Below are 20,452 nucleotides of genomic sequence, written 5' to 3'. Positions count from 1 at the left end.
TTGGTATAACTACATTGCTCAAGGGTGTGAAAAATCCACACTCCTGAACAACCCAGTTAAACCAACCTAATCCCTAGAGTAGCAGTGATACGTAGACAAGTGAATTCTCCCATCAACCTAGCTGCTGCCTCTCAGGGAGGTGGATTACTGGCGCTGACAGGAGAAGCCCTCCCGTTGGCGTGGTAGTGTCTTCACTGAAGCACTACAGTGGTGCACTAAGTGGTGCAGCTTACGTGTAGATAAGCCCTAAGACTCTACTAGAAGGAACAACAGTAGTAAAGGAAATAGGCTTCATATAATGCCAAAAACTAGACTAGTTGACCCAAAATGTCTTTTCCACTCATACTATGTACAAATATGATTCTTTTAGTAATACCTTTAACATGTCTCACCTGCCAGATGGGACATGTGATCTTTCGTAAGAGATCAAACATGTCTCCGCTGATATATTCTTAGTATTAATTAGGCTAGGAAGCGCAAATTGTAGGATGCCTTAAACTCAACCAAGTTGACAACACTACATGGTAAGTAGAGATTTTTCTGTGACAGTTTAAGCGTTACCTGTAAAGGTTTTCTGTAAATTTTCACACCTGCATGGAATCATTCTTCTACCAGGTGGAACATGTGTCTGTGAGAAGACATAATGAGAGCTTCCCCTTTTTGCCTCTTTTCCAGATCAAAGTGATTTCCCAGATAAGAGTAAAGAAAAATATGAGAAAACCATCACAGGAGAAAACAGCTTGTAGGAGGTAGGGGGGGAGAGAGAAAAAGGGCAACCTGACATAATCAAACTTTGCTAAGAAGAAAAGAGACCCAAACACTGCTATTCTTGCTTGTTTCTTGTTTGATGGAAGGGTTGATCCTGACTAGGATAGGCATTTTTAGGAAAAAATACTTATTCCACTATCTGATTATTTTTTATTCCTCACCACTTCACCAGATTTTACCTACTATCTTTGTGTCTCAAAGTAAATCACCCAATACCTACTGGTCCACTGTGTAGTGCCTTAAACATCCATGGAACATACTCAGATATCTTCTGCAACATCACTAGCCATTGCCTTTGTGAGTGTGCTGTGATGATCTTTTGGAATGGGGGAGGGAAAAGGATGTCTTTTTTCTTGGCTTCATATGCTCCAACTACTTCATAATTAATCCATCTGGAAATGGTGTCTTTAGAAGCCAACGTGCCTTTTATACTGTAAGTAAGCTAAACAAATAACTATCTGATGAATCACTTGAAATGCAGTACAATGTGTACACACCATAAAACACTTTGGATGTTTAGTCACTGATGCCTACTATTTGTTTGACTTGGTTTCAATGATTGTTGATATCAGAGACAGAAGTGGTCACTACCTTCTTGGTTAAGTCAGACTCTGAATTCTTATTTCACACATATTCATGATCCACCTTGTCTTTGTGTAACTGAAGGATGCAATGTGCACACTAATGTAACCCAAAGTACACAGTTTCGACCTGACAAGCTTCAAGAGAAATAGGGTATAAGCTACTCCCTGTGCTCCTTTATTTATTTTAAATTAGAGATCATTTTCCATTGTTCTCAGCCAACCAGCTAGAGGAACTGCAGTCTTATGGGACAGGAACTTGATGACGGTGACTCTGATGCCCCTTAGGTAAGCAGTGAAGTTATCTGAGAACTGTTTGGGCAGACTGTAAGTCTGGCATGTGTTAGAAGTGGGTGGTGGGAATCTTTGAAATCAGTTAACTCTCAGGATATGTCTTCACTGCAATATAAGTCCAGGCTTAGTACGACTCAAGTCAGCTGACCTATGTTAGAGAACCCTGGACTTGAGCATCCACATTGCATTTTAACCCTACGTTAAGACTTTTCTAATCCTTGCTTGAATTTAGGGCTCTAGTGTCCACACTGCAATGAGCAAACCCAAGCCAAAGTAATCTTATCCCAGAGACCCTAGTGCTCCTCCGCCAACCCTGAAATGTGGCCACTCTAGCCTAAGACCGTGGTGCACTGTGGGAAAACTTTACTGCCTGCCCTGTACCTTGCCAGGAAGGCAGTTTGCTTTGCAAAAGGTTTGATCAATTTGCTCTCCGTTGCAAATCCAGGAGGCTGTCTGATAATGTGCTTGCAGATTGTTGATCAGAAGAGACTGGGTTAATGCTGACCTGAGCTGCTGCCATTTGCCAAGGGGAGGGGAACGGCTTCCGTTTTCATTACAGTGGATTGAAGACTTTTGAGAGAGAGAGAATAAAGGAAGTTGTCCCAGGGAATTGTGGAATACTTCCAGGTGACTCCCGGGACCTCAGGCAAGCGGAGCTGCATCTCTGCTGCAAAGCAATAGGGCTTGGATCCTGATTCTTGGATTAACTCAAGCTCAGACCCTCCAGTCCTGCAGGGCCCTGGGACCCTGGATTAGCGCAACTGCAGTGTAGATACAAGGGGAGTTAGGCTTGAGCCCAGGCTCAAGCACAGGCTCACACTGCAGTGTAGACATACCTTCAGTAACTGAACATGACACAATTCTGAGTCCTCAGGCTTCATGGGGTATCACAGAAAAAGTCAGCCACAAGGGAGAACTGTTCTGGCGTCCAAAATGTAAATTAAGCACAAGGCTCTTCTACTTAGTTCTTCTCCAGATTTAGGCCGGATCTACACTAAAAAGTTAGGTCAAGCCAGCTATGTTGCTCAGGACTATGCAAAATCCACACACCTGAGCAACATAGTGAAGATGAACTAACCTCTGGTGTAGACAGTGTGAAATCATGCAAGAATTCTTGCATCAACCTTGCTTATGCCTCTTGGGGAAGTGGATTAACTACAGCAACAGAATAACCCCTCCTGTCGCTGTAGTGAGTGTCTACATGGAAGTGCTACAGTGACGCAGCTTCAGCACAGCAGCGGTTCTGCTGTTGCGTTTTAAGTGTACATAAAGCCTTACTCACTGGAATCTTGTTGATCAGACTGCCCTGAATCTCCTGTTAAACTGTGAAGCCTCAGACTGTAACAGGATGGGTTGGAAAGGTGGATATATTTAATCACAACAGAGCACAGGAAGTCAGAGTAGAGTACTTTGCTTCCTTTCAAGGGCTGCACTAGAAACTCCATGTCCATCCTGGAGGCTCAACTGTGATTTGTGCCACTGCTTTCCCCTAAAATGCACTTTCTGTTGGCAGCTTGGTTCTTTTTGTTACTTATGGCAGAAATATCAGAGATTAACTGATTTCTGATAAGATAATATCACTACCTGCTGTGCAGTCTTATCCACTTGACGAGTTGCAACAGCTAGGCCATACACATCGAGGCCAGGAAATATAGTGAACCTTCTGCCCAACCTTCTGCCCTTTCACAAAGAAAGGTGTAAGCATGTTAGAAATCCTAATTTACTGCATTAATGATCGCTACTAAGCCCAAGGAGTGAAGTTCAACAAGTACAAGGAAATTATTTGCTGCTTCTGCAACTGATGGATGATGAAATCGGGAGGAAGCAGACTGCTGGATTGCATTAAGTCCTCTGAAGATATGTACTGTGACAGGGCAAGGCCAGATGGCTACAGAAAAGTAGTGGGAGATAGATATATTAGCTCCAGGCTAAACAAATCCCTGGTACCAGGTTAAGTGAAATGGAAGCTGCTTCAGGTCAATTAAGACACCTGGGGCCAATTAAGAACTTTCCAGAAGGCAGGGAGAATGCTAGGTTGATTGGGACACCTGAAGCCAATCAGGGGATGGCTGAAACTAGTTAAAAGCCTCCCAGTCAGTCAGATGGGTGTGCATGTCAGGAGCTGTGTGAGGAAGTTGTGCTGTTGGAGAGGCCGAGTAGTACACACCATATCAGACACAAGGAAAGAGGCCCTGAGGTAAGGGTGAAGTGGAGCTTGAGGAAGTGAGGACTGCTGTGGGGGAAGTAGCCCAGGGAATTGTACATGTCATGTTTCTAAAAGGTCAGCTACCATAGCTGATACTATTAGGGTCCCTGGGCTGGAGCCCAGAGTAGAGGGTGGGCCCGGGCTCCCCCTCACCTTTGCCCCCTGATTAATCACTGAGACTGGGAGACAACAGAGACTATGCAAGGAAGGATAACTTCTCCTCACCTCCCTTGCTGGCTTATGATGAAAATGGCTCAGTAGACTGTGACTCTTGTCTCTAGAGAAAGAAAGGTTATGTGGAGGGTCACAGTGAGTCTTTGAGGCTAGCGAAATCTGCCAGGAAACGTGGGACCGACGGAGGCGAGGACAGAGCTTTGTCACAGTACATTACATATATTAATGGTATACTTCACCTGTTAGCAAATTTTAAAATAACTATTCTAAAATGTATTATATTGAAGCATTTAATCCTGCCCTTAACATATATAATTTGTTTTTAAATCACTTTGCTTCTTATACAGAAAAGGGATCAAAACTACAAGCTAAAAGATAATCAATTTACGATAGTTTCCCTGAAGTACAAAGAAACCACACTGCATTTTATAAGCTAGAGACAGAAATACATCAGCCTGGTGATCTGCAGGCTCTGTATACTACAGAAATGATGCAAACCATCCGCCTGCTGGCAAGTGGCAGTGCATTACTCAAAGCTCTAGCAGAAAGGAAACAGCATATTCCATTATACCCTTCTAGTCAAAGAGATACAATAAGGAAAACAAGCTGTATGAGCAGGACAGGGGCTAGGATACATTGATAAAATCAGAGCAAAAAGCTGCAAAAGTAGGCTATTATTTTAAACTTATACATTAATATATACTATCATGTGGCAGTTAAATTTAAAAACTACTTTTTTCCACAAAAATTCTCTTTGGAAGAGTCAGCAAATAGAAAATAATTGTATAGGTTTGCATCACACACTGATATCATTCCTAGTCAGTTTCTAGAATGAGAAAACAATTTTCTGTACTATATAGCATTTTAATATGTTGTGCAATATTTACGGTTTCTGCTCACAACATGAGCTTTTTCAAAGGGGTTCGTCAAGGGAGCATATATTCTTATTAGAAGTTACTCCCAATGGATGTCCTGGGAAACTTGGAAAGCCCTCGTCTTAACTGTGGATTTATTTTTAAATCAGATGTCTTTTCCACACATGCAGAACAGAGCCTACAGCACCAGCTAGTGTTTCCCTGCCAAGGCTTAGGAGGAAAACTTGGCAGCTTTTCTGTGTAGCATTTACATCTAAATAGGTATTTGTGCCACAAGAAGCTCGTGAAAGCATGGCCACAATGAGCTTTTTCAATTTACAAATGTCCTAAACCTATGAAAGACCTAAATCCACTCTAAACAAATTATTCAGAAGCAGGAAAATTACTTAGTCTGTAGCATTTTTAAAGTGTACAATATAAGAAATTAATTTATAAAGAAAATATTTATATTCAAATACTTGTTCTCAAAGCTTTATATTGGATACTTATTTGAATCATTATACACTATGCACCTACTGTACAAAAATAGCATTACTCATTGTCATGGATTAGCTTAGCACAGCAATAAGGCGTCATGGATTCCATATATTCCAGATAGCCAGGGCTGGGGGAAAGAGATCAAAATATGGAAGAAGTTCAACTCAAGATGGGATGAGCAGAAATTTGACATGGTGGGCAAGCCTGTTGTCCACATCCTTTTGTCTGCTCCCACAACACAAGCAAATAGATATTCTAAGCAATAAGAGATAACAGTATAACAAGCATGTCGATAGGGAGTAGTCTGTGATGTGGAAATTTGAAAATGCCAAAAGCTGACTCAAGCAGATGAAACTGGCTGCCTCGAGCAGCAACTGATGAAGTTTCAGTATGTGAAGTAACAGAATAATCAGCAAGAGATGACCATACTTATACATTAGGGGACTGATTCTGCAGCTCTTACTGACACAGGCAGTCCCATTAAAGTCAGTGTGACTACCCATATAAGTAAGGTTCCAGCAGAACAATATGCAGGCTTCCAGCCTTTTTGACTCAGCTTGAGAAACTGCTAGAGATCATAAGAACAGCAGTGAAGATGACCCAGTTATTCAGAAAACTGATTACATCCCATCTGCAATGGCTATGCTGATGCCACAAAAAGAACATTTAATTCTTTGAAGACATTCAAAGAAGAATCTTAAGCAAAAAAGGGAAATATTTTAAATAGAGTCTTTAAAAAAAGAACAAAACACAAAAAGGAGAGTTACATTTAGGGAAGAAACATTTCAGCAGTTGTCTCCAATTCTCTACATTGACCTTAAAGAAGACACCTGACTAGGAAAATGAGGCACATTTTTTTCTCTTACTCTTGTCTCTTGAGAAGAGGAGAGTTCATTGTAAGAAAGCAGAGGTACCAAAGGAGTACCAAAAGCTCTGCTCAGTCTGTGAGATACCTCACTATGTTCAAAGGATAAGCCTGAAAATATCTATTATAGAATCACACTGGTCACACTATCATTACAATCACAACAGAACATAAGTCTCTGTTTTAAGCATATAACTTTCTGGAAAAAGACAGGTTTTGCCCTGATATGCATTTTCATTTTATAACTTGAAGAAAATCTGTTCAGCTATTTTAATCACCCAAGCACAGGGAAAATGTTTTACAGTCACAGAAAATATTGCTGAGATACTTTTTGGCACTTGTAAACTAAAGAACAGTTTCATATTAAAAGTTCGAACTTGGGATCTATGTAGTCCTGCAAGAATTAGTGTTTTGCCAAGTTAAGAAGAAGCTGTTAAGAAATAAATCTATAAAATTAATAAAAACAGTACTCTGTATGCACATATCTATTTTCCTTAGTGCAATGGTTTAGCTAAATCAGTGTAGTTAGTCCAGTGCAATCCCCTGTATTGATATTCTAAGGGCAGAGAGAGGTGGTAGCTATGTAGCTCTCCCGTCAACATTGTGCTGTCTACGTGGGGGGGCTAAGGTTGGTATAACGATGTTGCTCAGGGGTGTGGATTTTTCACACCCCTGAGCCACATAGTTATACCAAACTAAGTGTGTAGTGGTGACCTGGCCTAAGGCTACTATGTCAGCGTAGCTATGCCGGCATAAAGCTGTAGAGTAGATGCAGCCTACCTGACAAAAGGTGTTTTTCTGTTGGCGTATGAACACCATCCTCCTAAGCAAAGTTAGCTATGTCGACAGAAGCACATTTCCGCTGACACAACTGGGTACACCAGGGAAAAGGTCAGGATAGCTATTTAGGTCAGGGTGTTGTTTTTTTCACATCTCAGACTGACACAGCTATGTCAACCTAACTTTTAAGACTTATTTAAATAAAAGTCTTATTTTGATTTAAGAGTAGCTTATTTCGATTTAGCTTAAATCTGTTTTTAATTTTCTTAGCCCTGGCCTACACTACGAGTTTAGGTCGAATTTAGCAGCGTTAGATAGATTTCACCCTGCACCCGTCCACACAACAAAGCCATTTTTGTCGACTTAATGGGCTCTTAAAATCGATTTCTGTACTCCTCCCTGACGAGGGAATTAGTGCTGAAATTGACATCGCCGGGTCGAATTTGGGGTAGTGTGCATGCAATTTGACGGTATTGGCCTCCAGGAGCTATCCCAGAGTGCTCCATTGTGACCGCTCTGGACAGCACTCTCAACTTGGATGCACTGGCCAGGTAGACAGAAAAAGCCCCGCAAACTTTGGAATTTCATTTCCTGTTTGGCCAGCAGGGCACGCTGATCAGCACAGGTGACCGTGGAGATCTCATCAGCAGAGGTGACCATGGAGTCCCAGAATCGCAAAAGAGCTCCAGCATGGACCGAACGGGAGGTACTGGATCTGATTGTTATTGAATCCGTGCTTTGAAAAAAATCTCCAAGGGCATAAAGGACAGAGGCTATAACAGGGACCCACAACAGTGCCGCGTGAAACGTAAGGAGCTCAGGCAAGCCTATCAAAAAACCCAAGAGGCAAACGCCCTCTCGGGTCAGAGCCCCAGACATGCCACTTCTATGAGGAGCTGCATGCAATTCTAGGGGGTGCCCTACAACTACCTCACACCTGTACGTGGACTCCTGCAAGGGAGTCTCACGCAACAGGGATGAGGATTTTGGGGACGAGGAAGATGAGGAGGAGGGGGAGGTTGAAGATAGCGCACACCAGGCAAGCAGAGAAACTGTTCTCCCTGACAGCCAGGAATTGTTTATCACCATGATCCAATACTCTCCCAACCCGGGCTCCGGACCTGGAAGGCAGAGAAGGCACCTCTGGTGAGCATACCTTTTAAAATATAATACACAGTTTAAAAGCAAGCGTGTTTAATGATTAATTTGCCCTGAAGACTGGGGATGCATTCGCGGCCAGTACAGCCACTGGAAAAGTCTGTTAACGTGTCTGGGGATGGAGCGGAAATCCTCCAGGGACATCTCAGTGAAGCTCTCCTGGAAGTACTCCCAAAGCCTTTGCAAAAGGTTTCTGGGGAGGGCAGTCTTATTGAATCCTCCAAGGTAGGACACTTTACTACGCCAGGCCAGTAGCACGTAGTCTAGAATCATTGCATAAGAAAGCATGGCAGCGTGTGGTCCCAGTGTTTGCTGGCATTCAAGCAACATCCATTTTTTATCTCTCTGTGTTATCCTCAGGAGAGTGATATTGTTCATGGTCACCTGGTTAAAATAGGGCAATTTTATTAAGGGGACATTCAGAGGTGGCCATTCCTACTGAGCTGTTCGCCTGTGGCTGAAAACAAATCATCCCCGCTGTTAGCCATGTGGTGGTGGGGGGGGGGTGATGCGATCATTCCAGAGAACTGGGTGGTGGGGGGGCTTAGTTGGGTTTGTGCTGCACGTTAACCCGAAAACATCAGCCCCTCCTTTTAAATGGCCAATGTGTCTTTTTCAATTTTACTCTCCCCTTTTTTCCCTCCCGCAGCTGCAAATGTTTCAACGCTGCCACTAGCATCTCCATCCCAGAGGCTAGCACAGATAAGAAGGCGAAAAAAACGCACTCGTGATTAAATGTTCTCTGAGCTCATGCAGTCCTCCCGCACTGAAAGAGCCCAGCAGAATGCATGGAGGCAGACAATGTCAGAGTCCAGGAAAGCACAAAATGAACACGAGGACAGGAGGGATGCGCGAGAGGACAGAAGGCTGGAGCAATAGGAGAGGTGGCAGCAGCGTGATGAGGACGAGGCAGGATGCAATGCTGAGGCTACTGGAAGATCAAACTGATATGCTCCAGTGTATGGCTCAGGTGCAGAAAAGGCACAGACCGCCACTGCAGCCCCTGTGTAACCAACTGCCCTCCTCCCCAAGTTCCATAGCCTCCTCACCCAGACACCCAAGAACGCATGGGGGAAGGGGGTTGGGGGCTCCGGGCACCCAACCACTCCACCCCAGAGGACTGCCCAACCAACAGAAGGCTGGCATTCAGTAAGTTTTGAAGGGCAGTGTGGCCTTGTCCTTCCCTCCTCCCCCACCCAATCCATTGCTTCCCTCCTACTCCACCCCTCCCCAAGCTACCTTGGCAGTTATCCCCCTATTTGTGTGATGAATTAATAAAGAATGCATGAATTTGAAACAACAATGACTTTATTGCCTCTGCAAGCGGTGATCGAAGGGGGGAGGGGAGGGCAGTTGGCTTACAGGGAAGTAGAGTGAACCAAGTGGGCGGGTTTTCATCAAGGAGAAACAAACAGAACTGTCACACCGTAGCCTGATCAGCCATGAAACTGGTTTTCAAAGTTTCTCTGATGTGCAGCGCGCCCTGCTGTGCTCTTCTAATCGCCCTGGTGTCTGGCTGCGCGTGATCAGAGGCCAGGCGATTTGCCTCAACTTCCCATCCTGCCATAAACTTCTCCCCCTTACTCTCACAAATATTGTGTAGCACACAGCAAGCAGTAATAACAATGGGAATATTAGTTTCACTGAGGTCTAACCGAGTCAGTAAACTGCACCAGCGTGCTTTTAAACGTCCAAATGCACATCCTACCACCATTCTGCACTTGCTCAGCCTATAGTTGAACAGCTCCTGACTACTGTCCAGGGTGACTGTGTATGGCTTCATGAGCCATGGCGTTAAGGGGTAGGCTGGGTCCCCAAGGATAACTATAGGCATTTCAACATCCCCAACGGTTATTTTCTGGTCTGGAAAGTAAGTCCCTTGCTGCAGCTGTTCATACAGACCAGAGTTCCTGAAAATGTGAGCATCATGTACCTTTCCCGGCCATCCCACGTTGATGTTGGTGAAACATCTCTTGTGATCCACCAGTGCTTGCAGCACCATTGAAAAGTACCCCTTGCAGTTTATGTACTGGCTGCCTTGGTGCTCCGGTCCCAAGATAGATGGAACGCATATCCCTATCGCCCCACCACAATTAGGGAATCCCATTACAGCAAAGCCAACCACTATAACCTGCACATTTCCCAGAGTCACTACCCTTGATAGCAGAACATCAGTGATTGCATTGGTGACTTGGATCACAGTAGATTTGCCCACTCCAAATTGATTCCCGACTGACTGATAGCTGTGTGGTGTTGCAAGCTTCCAGAGGGGTATTGCCACTTACTTGTGTACTGTGAGGGCTGCTCTCATCTTGGTATTCTTGCGCTTCAGGGCAGGGGAAAGCAAATGACAAAGTTCCATGAAAGTGCCGTTACGCATGCGAAAGTTTCGCAGCCACTGAGAATCATCCCAGACCTGCAACACTATGCGGTCCCACCAGTCTGTGCTGGTTTTCTGGGCCCAGAATTGGTGTTCCATGGCATTAGCCTGCCCCATTGCTACCAGGATGGCCAAATTGCCAAAGCCCGTGGTTTGAAAGAAGTCTGTGTCCGTGTTCATGTCCTCATCACTCTAGTTACCACGCTGCCGTTGCCTCCTCGCCTGCTTTTGCAGGTTCTGGTTCTGCATATACTGCATGATAATGCGTGAGGTGTTTACAAAGCTCATAACTGCCGCGGTGATCTGAGCGGGCTCCATGCTTGCCGTGGTATGGCATCTGCAGGAGAGCAGAGTTGCAGGGGAAGTGGTGGTTGGATGACCAATTTTACAGACCTACTGCACCGTCTGCTGCCAGGACTCAACAGCTGAGCGGGTTGCACGCTTGCCGTGGTATGATGAGACAAGAGCAGCCAAGCACAGTTGCAGCAGAAGCGGCAGATGATGACGGTCATATAGAGGACCTATGAGACAACCAGGAGAGCAGAGTGGCAGTGGAAGCAGTCGTTCGATGAGGATGGTTTGCAGTCCTACTGCACCGTCTGCTGAAAGCAGTATGGCACCCGCAAGAAAAAAGGCACAAAATGATTGTCTGACGTTGCTTTCACGGAGGGAGGGGCGACTGACGACATGTACCCAAAACCACCCACGACAATGTTTTTGCCCCATCAGGCATTTGGAGCTCAACCCAGGATTCCAATGAGCGGTGGAGACTGCAGGAACTGTGGGATAGCTACCTAAAGTACAACGCTCCGAAAGTCGACACTAGCCTCGGTACTGTGGACGCACTCTGCCGACTTAATGCGCTTAGTGGGGACACACACAATTGCCTGTATAAAATCGTTTTCTAAAAAATCAACTTCTATAAATTTGACCTAATTTTGTAGTGTAGACATACCCTTAGTTAAACTGAAATAAGCCTGGGTTTAAACCAAAATAAGAGTGTCCACACAGCCTTTTGCACTGGCTTAACTGAAAAGGTTTAAAATCACACCTTAAGTTAAACTGGTGTAATGCTGTATGTAAACAAGCCCTTAGTGACTACGGCAGGGGTGGGCAAATTTTTTGGCCCGAGGGCCACATCGGGGTTGCAAAACTGTATGGAGGGCCGGGTAGGGAAGGCTGTGCCTCTCCAAAACAGCCTGGCCCCCGCCCTATCTGCCCCCTCCCACTTCCCGCCCCCTGACTGCCCCCATCAAAACCACCGACCCATCCAACCCCCCCCGCTCCGTGTCCCCTGACCGCCCCCTCCTAGGACCCCTGCCCCTAACCACCCCCTAGGATCCTACCCCCTATCCTACCCTCCCTGCTCCCTGACTGCCCTGCCCCCTGTCCACACCCCTGCCCCCTGACAGCCCCCCCCGGACTCCCACGCCAATCCAACTGCCGCTGCTCCCCGTCCCCTGACCACCACCCCCAAAATCCTCAATCCATCCAACCCCCCTGCTCCATGTCCCCTGACCACCCCCTCCTGGGACCCCCCGCTCCAACTGCCCCCTGGGACCCCACCCCCTATCCAACACCCACTGCTCCCTGTCCCCTGACTGCCCCGACCCCTGTCCACACCCCCACCCCCTGACAGCCCCCCCGGGATTCTTATGCCTATCCAACCGCCCCCTGCTCCCTGTCCTGACTTCCCCCCCGGGACCCCTTGCCCCTTATCCAACCCCTGCCACTTCGTTCCCAGCCCCCTTACCATGCTGCACAGAGCAGCAGGAGCTCGCAGCCCCGCCAGACCCAGCTACGCCGCCCGCACTGCCAGGCAGAAGCGGTGGGCCAGAGTGCTGGGGGCGTGGGGACAGCGGGGGAGGGGCTGGGGGCTAGCCTCCTCAGCCGGGAGCTCAGGGGCCAGGCAGGACAGTCCTGCGGGTCAGATGTGGCCCATGGGCCGTAGTTTGCCCACCTCTGGACTAAGGCCTGGTCCAGTCACAGATTTTGTGCTAGTATAACTATGTTGACTAGGGATGTGATGTTTTAGCATTACAGTTATGTCAGTACGACTCCTAGTGTGAACACAGGTATATTGGTACAAAGGTGCTTTATAGCTGTATAGTTTATTCCCTTTCCTCTAATGGAACAAGCCAAACCTATTAAAAGCATATTTATGCCAATATCAGTGCATCCACAAATGGGGCCATGGGGAAGGCACTGCCTCACGTTAACTACAATGTGTGTGTGCAGATGAGGCCTGAAGTAGACAGCAACAGCTCAAATCTGGAAGATGCTAAGTGCTCCTGTGAACTGCTAAACATCTTCATCTGGGTGAAGTCAGTAGGCGTTGAAGGTTCTCAACAATTAGCAGAAATGAGCCCTAAATGCAGTTATTGGGCCTGTTTTGTTCAATATCTTCATTAATGATCTGGAGGATGGTGTGGATTGCACGCTCAGAAAGTTTGCATATGACACTAAATTGGGAGGAGAGGTAGATACGCTGGAGGGTAGGGATAGGATACAGAGGGACCTAGACAAATTAGAGGATTGGGCCAAAAGAAATCTGATGAGGTTCAACAAGGACAAGTGCAGAGTCCTGCACTTAGGACGGAAGAATCCCATGCACCGCTACAGACTAGGGACCAAATGACTAGGCAGCAGTTCTGCAAAAAAGGACCTGGGGTTACAGTGGATGAGAATATGGATATGGGTCAACAGTGTGCCGTTGTTGCCAAGAAGGCCAATGGCATTTTGTGATGTATAAATAGGGGCATTGCCAGCAGATCGAGGGACGTGATCGTTCCCCTCTATTCGACATTTGTGAGGCCTCATGTGGAGTACTGTGTCCAGTTTTGGGCCACACACTACAAGAAGGATGTGGAAAAATTGGAAAACGTCCAGCGGAGGGCAACAAAAATGATTAGGGGACTGGAACACATGACTTATGAGGAGAGGCTAAGGGAACTGGGATTGTTTAGTCTGCGGAAGAGAAGAATGAGGGGAGATTTGATAGCTGCTTTCAACTACCTGAAAGGGGGTTCCAAAGAGGATGGATCTAGACTGTTCTCAGTGATAGCAGATGACAAAACGAGGAGTAATGGTCTCAAGTTGCAGTGGGGGAGGTTTAGGTTGGATATTAGGAAAAACTTTTTCATTAGGAGGGTGGTGAAACACTGGAATGCGTTACCTAGGGAGGTGGTGGAATCTCCTTCCTTAGAAGTTTTAAGGTCAGGCTTGACAAAGCCCTGGCTGGGATGATTTAGTTGGAGATTGGTCCTGCTTTGAGCAGGGGGTTGGACTAGATGACCTCCTGAGGTCCCTTCCAACCCTGATATTCTATGATTCAGATGACAACACACACAGTAATTGAACTAATACATAGAATTCTGTATACCTGTGAGAAGACTCAAACACTTATTTGAATCTCATAGCATATGTTATAATGAACATACATACTGTGAAATTCAGTACAGTTTTCGGTTTTAAGGTAAGGAAATGAAATGCACACAACTACATATTATATGCATAAGTGTTATATTTAACTTTAATTAATTCAGGAAATTCAAAGTTATGGTTTGCAGAGCAACCATAGCGTATCAAATAAATATAGCACATACACATGTAAAACACAGAATTTAACACTGTATATATTTTATATTTCTGTACAGATGGACAAGGGTGGTTGAGTTAGTTATTCTAGAAACTATAACTTTAAATTACACTATGGTTTGAAAAACTTAGGAAGTCACAGCCATCATAACTCTCAATTACATTTTTAAAGAAATATTGCAGATTGTGTGTTTTTAATTAAGAGAGAACAAAGTTATGACAGTCTGCCCAAAAATTAAAGTTTTACGTGTTCTCCTTTTAAAAATATATTTACATTTCAAGTTTAATAATAACCATCAAAAATGAGGTGATAAGTGCAGCTCAAACATGCATTTTATATTCACATTATAATTTAATCACCGTGTTCCAACAAATGCAATATCCTTTTTCGCTGAACCATATAGCAATAGACCTAAAAGCAGCTAAAATAGCATTACTAAAGCAGATCAGAAGAAATCACATGTTCAAAAAAAAAACTTTTTTTTTTTTTTTACCTTTACTGAAGCAGCAGCATAGAGCATATCTTCAAGAGCGAAATGGCAACACTGGTTCAAATATTCCTGACAAAATTCTTGGATGAGCTGTAGATTATATAGGCTATCAGCTAATGACATGGTCTCTTTCAAACAAATATCTAAAATGAAAGCGGAAACGGAAAAGGTTAGGCATAGCTACAGATCTGAAAATAAAAGCCTTACATATAATAAGTGCCAAGCATTTTGGAGGCAGATTAAAAAATGAAAATATTTTGTCAAAAGGAATTTTTTAAAAATCCAGTTTTGAATTAGATTTTAATTTCAGAATCTTGAGTTATGTCATCTTACATTTTATTCCATTGCATTTTTATAGGTTTGTTTTTATTCTATCAAAGTAGATTAACATCTTGAATACTTTCTAAAACACACTATGATTGGGGGTTTTTTTTGTAAATGGTAATTATAAATTATGATTTTTAATGACCCTTGATGAAAATAAATTATAATCTAACTCTTGACCCATTTATTATTTTGAGACCATCACAAACATTACTGTATAACTTAAATATATTTCACTGATTACAGTATTCCTCTTGCAACTAGGTTTTAAATGCTCAGATACTAGTAGTAAGTGAAATGGAATTGATCTTGTGCTTCACATATGAACATTCAAATCTAATAAGTGTCAAGAATAATACTGTTAGATAGAGTAAGCCTCAATAAAAACGTTATATTTTTAATGTTTTCTATGGTTCTCACAGTAGTACCTGATCACCTCTGACTTTATTTTAGAGACAAAAGGGGAGACTTTACATGCATATTTTAAAAAGGTAAATGGGATATTACGGTGAGGAGATCCAAACAATAAAACTGGTGATATTAAGCTAGGGATTCGAGGATAACATGAGCCCTGTCTTGCTTCACTGTTCTGAAAAACAGAGAGTGGAGGAATCTGTGGGAAGGCATACATGAGATTCCAACTCCAGGCCTATTCTGAATTCTGAAATTCTGAATCTCTGTCTGTTCTCAAACAGTAAGAGGGCAAGGTGTTAGCACTGGAAGCAAAGATCCAAGGAGTCAACATCCATGGCAGCCCTGGTTTCAACCCTTCTCTGATCAGACACACTAGACAGTAACAGCACATGCCTGGATTTGACACTTACATAACTTGAAAGCCAACTTTTTTCATCTCATAAGTCAAGAGCAACTGGAATTTTGCTTTCTTAAATCTGGGGGCCTGTGCTACTGGAGGCATTCTGTGGAATGGTTTTGCATAGGGATTTCACACTTCATATCTGAGCAACCCTGAGATCCATGTGCATGATCCCAACAAGGCTGAAGCTTTCATGGGGAGAACAGAAGGCCAGAGAATGACCAAGGAAGGCTGGATGCCAAGACACTTTAGTCACTGAAGGATATGCTCTCAAGAGTGAGGAATCTGCCAAGACAGTTCCTTATTGAATTATCTTTACAAACTTATATTTGCTTGGTGATTTATAGATAGTAATGGTAAACATAATATTGGGAGATACCCTGGTAAGTGGTGCTCTCTCTTTAAAAAATGAAATTTTATGCAAGTGAGAGCTTTTAAGAAACTCAAATTTTACCTCTTATGTATTTATGCTATTCAATGCCACCATTTTAATGTACACTGAAGAAAAAGCCATTTAACTTGCATCACCATCTTTTGAATGGCAGAGAGTCCTCTAACATACACACTCACCCTCCAGTTTGACAATATCAGGACAGTAAAAGTGGATCAGAGCAGCTAAAGCACAACCATCTGTACCATCCTTCAGCAGATTTTCGACCAGTGGAATGCAAGGCAGCTGCTTAAGCAGTGTTTGCTCCTTCCTGTAACGAGCCTACCATGTAGAAAGAGGAGATTAAAATAGACATATGCTCAGAAACATATGTGAAAACAGATTTGTACTGTAGATTCTGTGTTCCATTAGTGAAAAGGCATTAAGTAATAACAAGTCAGTCACCATTTTGTCAGAGGTTACTTTCTGTAGATTAATATTTATGCTAAACAAATAGGCAAAATGTAAATCGATTTAAAAGGAAATAAGTCCATATGATAATATTGCAACTTTCATTCAAAACTACTGTGCTGTCAAAGTTTGATCAAATACATACAATATTCTGGTTTCAGAGTAGAAAGCCGTGTTAGTCTGTATCCGCAAAAAGAAAGGGAGTACTTGTGGCACCGTAGAGACTAACAAATTTATTTGAGCATGCAAATAAATTTGTTAGTCTCTAAGGTGCCACAAGTACTCCTTTTCTTTATACAATATTCTAATTCACTCTGAAATCAGACAATTCATTTATCATTATTAGGAGAATAACTTACAAATAGTGGCATTCAGTTTCATGAGCATTTAAAAATTACTTATTTGTCTAACATAATTGGCCAAATCCTCAGGTCGTGTAACTCTGCATTGCTCTTTGAAAGTGAGCTGAGCTAAGTCAATATGCGCCACATGAGGATCTGGGCCAATACGTGCTTCAGTTAAAACAGACCTGACGCCAAATTCAAAAGTAGAGAAATCTGGATTTGATCAGCTCCATTTTCATTATTACTCTGTGTCATACAGACAACAGGGCATTTAGAAAAGGATTCATGGTCAAGACTACCAGGGTAAAAGAATTTTACAAAAGGAAAACATTTTGAAAAGAAACTTTTTTTTTTTGCTCTAATTTCATATTGGTCATTCTTAATGTCTCTTCTCACATCCCCTGGAGTGCCATATTGGGAGGGGAAAAAAAAAAGGACATATACGATGACGTATTTCCTAACTTGTTGATATGACTTATTGTGTAACTGACCTTTTAATTTTCAAATACTACAGAAAGTTTACAATCTGTCTTAATACCTCAGTGCTAATTATGATGCTAATTATGATGTCAAGAATATCCCTGAGCTAACTAATTTTATGTTTAAGTTATGTATATATTTAGATGGATTCAGAGGGCTCTCTTTTGAGGTTCTGAGAATTCACTCACTGTAACCCTGAAAATTATACTTTTGGTGAGAACTGGATGGGATTCCATTCAGTGCATCTCAGTGTCTCTCTTAAATTGGCCAAAATAGTGGATTGAGAAATGTAGAACTCCCAGACTATATTACCTTGTGGAGAGACACCAGTACTGTGAACTGAAGACAAGTCTTTATTATGGCACACCAGAATAGCCCAGATAACTTTTAACCAGTTAATATTTTAATATTTAAAGAGTAAGATTTAAAACTTTACTTCAAGCTTGAAATGTGGTGACACTATTGCATGAAGTATGTTGTATGAAGATACAAATGGCAGAAGACAGTGTCCCCTTGCTATGATAGACATCTGAAAATGCTTAACAAAATGTGTTAATCTTTCATGTATTATTAATATTTGATTTGCATATGTTAGTAACACTTTAAATTACCTATATTTAAGCAAGACATTTTTCATACTGTCAGAGCTTTTTCCTCCCCAGCCAAATTACAATTCTTTACTCGTGACAATCTAATCTATTGTCATGGAAATCACAATACTGTCACAAATATAGAATTATGCTTTTCCTCCATGGAAATGGTTTAGAAATGAAGTGTGAGGAGAAATGTTTTACTTACATTTTATTTTATTATTCGACAACAATAGCAGAGAAGATATGGTAACACATAATATACAGATTGGCTCAAAAATCATAATTAAAAATTTCTCTCAAAAATTTAATATATTGTTTTAAGAACAGTCTCTCAATTTTGTTTAAAGAACATTTTAAAGTTGTTTTAAATATAGAGTACGATGGCTGGCTTAGCAGCATCTCTCAATATGCCACCACACAATGACTTTCTGGGAGAAAGCTGCCTGTCATTTAAATGATGATTCAGGCTGCCTTAGGAACATTGTCTACAGACTTCTCTTGGGAACTACAGTATGTCAAACCTTTAAGGTAGACCTGGAAGAAGATGGTTGTTTGAGAGAGTAGAAATATCCAACTTGAGGAAAAAATAAAGTTAAAATATAGTCAAATCTACTAGGTTGCTCAAGGTATATTTTGTATCATGTTTTAATAGGAATTTACTCAGCATTTGATAAAGAAGGCAACATATGTTACGCTACTTCAAGTTACTGTATAGCCACCAGTGACTATTTTTTACTTTTAATTTGGAAGAAAATCTCTTTTAATCATTTAGAAAGTGTGATGATAAACATGGTCATAACAAAATATAACACCTCAACATGCTAGTACCATATTTATCGAAAGATTGGTACAGCACTGCTTTTAATAACTGCACTGCAAATATATATGATATTTCTAATATACTGGTGGGGAACTATCAGTAAACAAATACCTCATACAAAAACAGCAATAACAAAAGCTGTTTTATTCTGAAACAGCTCTTCACAAACTTTCTGGTTTAATGGAAATACTGTATGTCAGATTATGATGAGAAATGTACTTTATTTTCGTAGGTCTGTAATGACCATACACAGCCCACTTGTGGCTTTACTCCTCTCCCCTATGTTAGTTAGATTGTTGTCCTTTCATTCCTGAAATAAGAACATTTAAATGGTACTACATAGTCCAGAACTGAATATTCTCTTTAAATATACATAGATAGCAATGCAGAGGGGAAAAAAGACAACACTGCAGAGGAATTACTTTTATACTCAGACTCTTATGAAATTGGGTTCAATCAGCTAGGAATAGAACAGCTGTAATCGCTATTACAAATTGTTTTTTAATGCTGTTCTTTAGGCAATGGCCAAACTTTATTTACAGTAAGCAGTTGCCTAAGCTTATTTTTCTCTCTTTGCAATATATATGAACCATCTCTTATTAGTTAAAACAAAACTAGCTGAGGGCCTGCACAAGTGCTACATGTGTGATTTGATTGAAAAATCAAAAGTACATTTTTGGAAAACAGAACAAAATGCAATACAGCCTTTACTTGAACATCTACAGACTACAGTAAATCTCAAAGCAGCTCCATAACTATAGTATGGATTTACTGATGACAGAGAAAAGAGCATATTATCTTTATTGTTGAAGTGTATCAGGAGATATGCTAATTAAACTACATACAATTTTAGTGCAAATTACAATATGTTATTAATTAAGCACAGAGTTACATTATTATGCTTTTATAATTTTAACAATAGGGGGACAGCCAATGTTTTGCTCCCCTCAATACTCATCACTAATTGAAAAGAGAGAAACTAGGATAAATGGTGTATGTGTGATACACACTTTTCAATAAGTGTCTAAAAACTTAAAGTGCCACAAAGGTTGGCTTCTGTGGATCAACTTTCTTAAGAAAGTACACAAGCAGCTCTGATTCACACTGAATAGGAGTTTGCATATGAACCAAGCAAAGAACCTTACCAGAGAGAGTACAGAGAGGGTATTTTATATACTGAGGTGAGGTAAGAGAAGACAACACACTTCACTATAAAAAGTAAAATATCATAACCACTACAGATGCATGTCAACTGTTCTTAAAGCAACTTTTGATCCAATATCATACCTTAAATTTTAATTTTCTCCAGATTACCTTGAACGACTGGATTCTAAACTATGTGAACCCTATGGACAGCGATCTACTATACTATAATCTAATCTAGCCGAGATAAATTAAATGAATTGAGTACACCAGCATGACATGGACAAAACGATTCTCATTTTAAGCTATTAGATCAAAGGTGAAGCAGTCAGGCAAACTTACAGGAACCAGTTTCCAAAACCATTTGGTAGGAGACTTCAGAGGAAGCAGTAGAAAAAAGAAAAAACAAAAGCAAAAAAAATTTTTAAATCAGATTTTATAGTTTAT

At 42.0% G+C, this 20,452-nt stretch overlaps 1 protein-coding gene across 5 annotated transcripts in view; it reads right to left on the bottom strand.

Moving 5' to 3' along the window:
• Positions 1-20,452, bottom strand: part of CAMSAP2 (calmodulin regulated spectrin associated protein family member 2) — a 171,928-nt gene that overhangs the window by 44,548 nt on the left and 106,928 nt on the right. For 4 of the 5 annotated variants that reach the window (XM_077824522.1, XM_077824523.1, XM_077824524.1 and 1 more), the window contains exons 5-6: positions 16,355-16,496; positions 14,650-14,789 (exon numbers count right to left, since the gene is read on the bottom strand). In XM_077824522.1, the coding sequence (XP_077680648.1) occupies positions 14,650-14,789; positions 16,355-16,496 (282 nt within the window). Of the gene's footprint in view, positions 1-14,649; positions 14,790-16,354; positions 16,497-20,347; positions 20,381-20,452 lie in introns of all 5 variants that reach the window. The other variant, XM_077824526.1, reaches the window with a different exon arrangement.

The sequence above is a fragment of the Eretmochelys imbricata genome, chromosome 8 (assembly GCF_965152235.1).
Source record: "Eretmochelys imbricata isolate rEreImb1 chromosome 8, rEreImb1.hap1, whole genome shotgun sequence".
NCBI lineage: Eukaryota > Metazoa > Chordata > Testudines > Cheloniidae > Eretmochelys > Eretmochelys imbricata.
The sequence above is the reverse complement of the archived record's forward strand: the minus strand, read 5'-3'. Positions and strand labels throughout refer to the sequence as shown.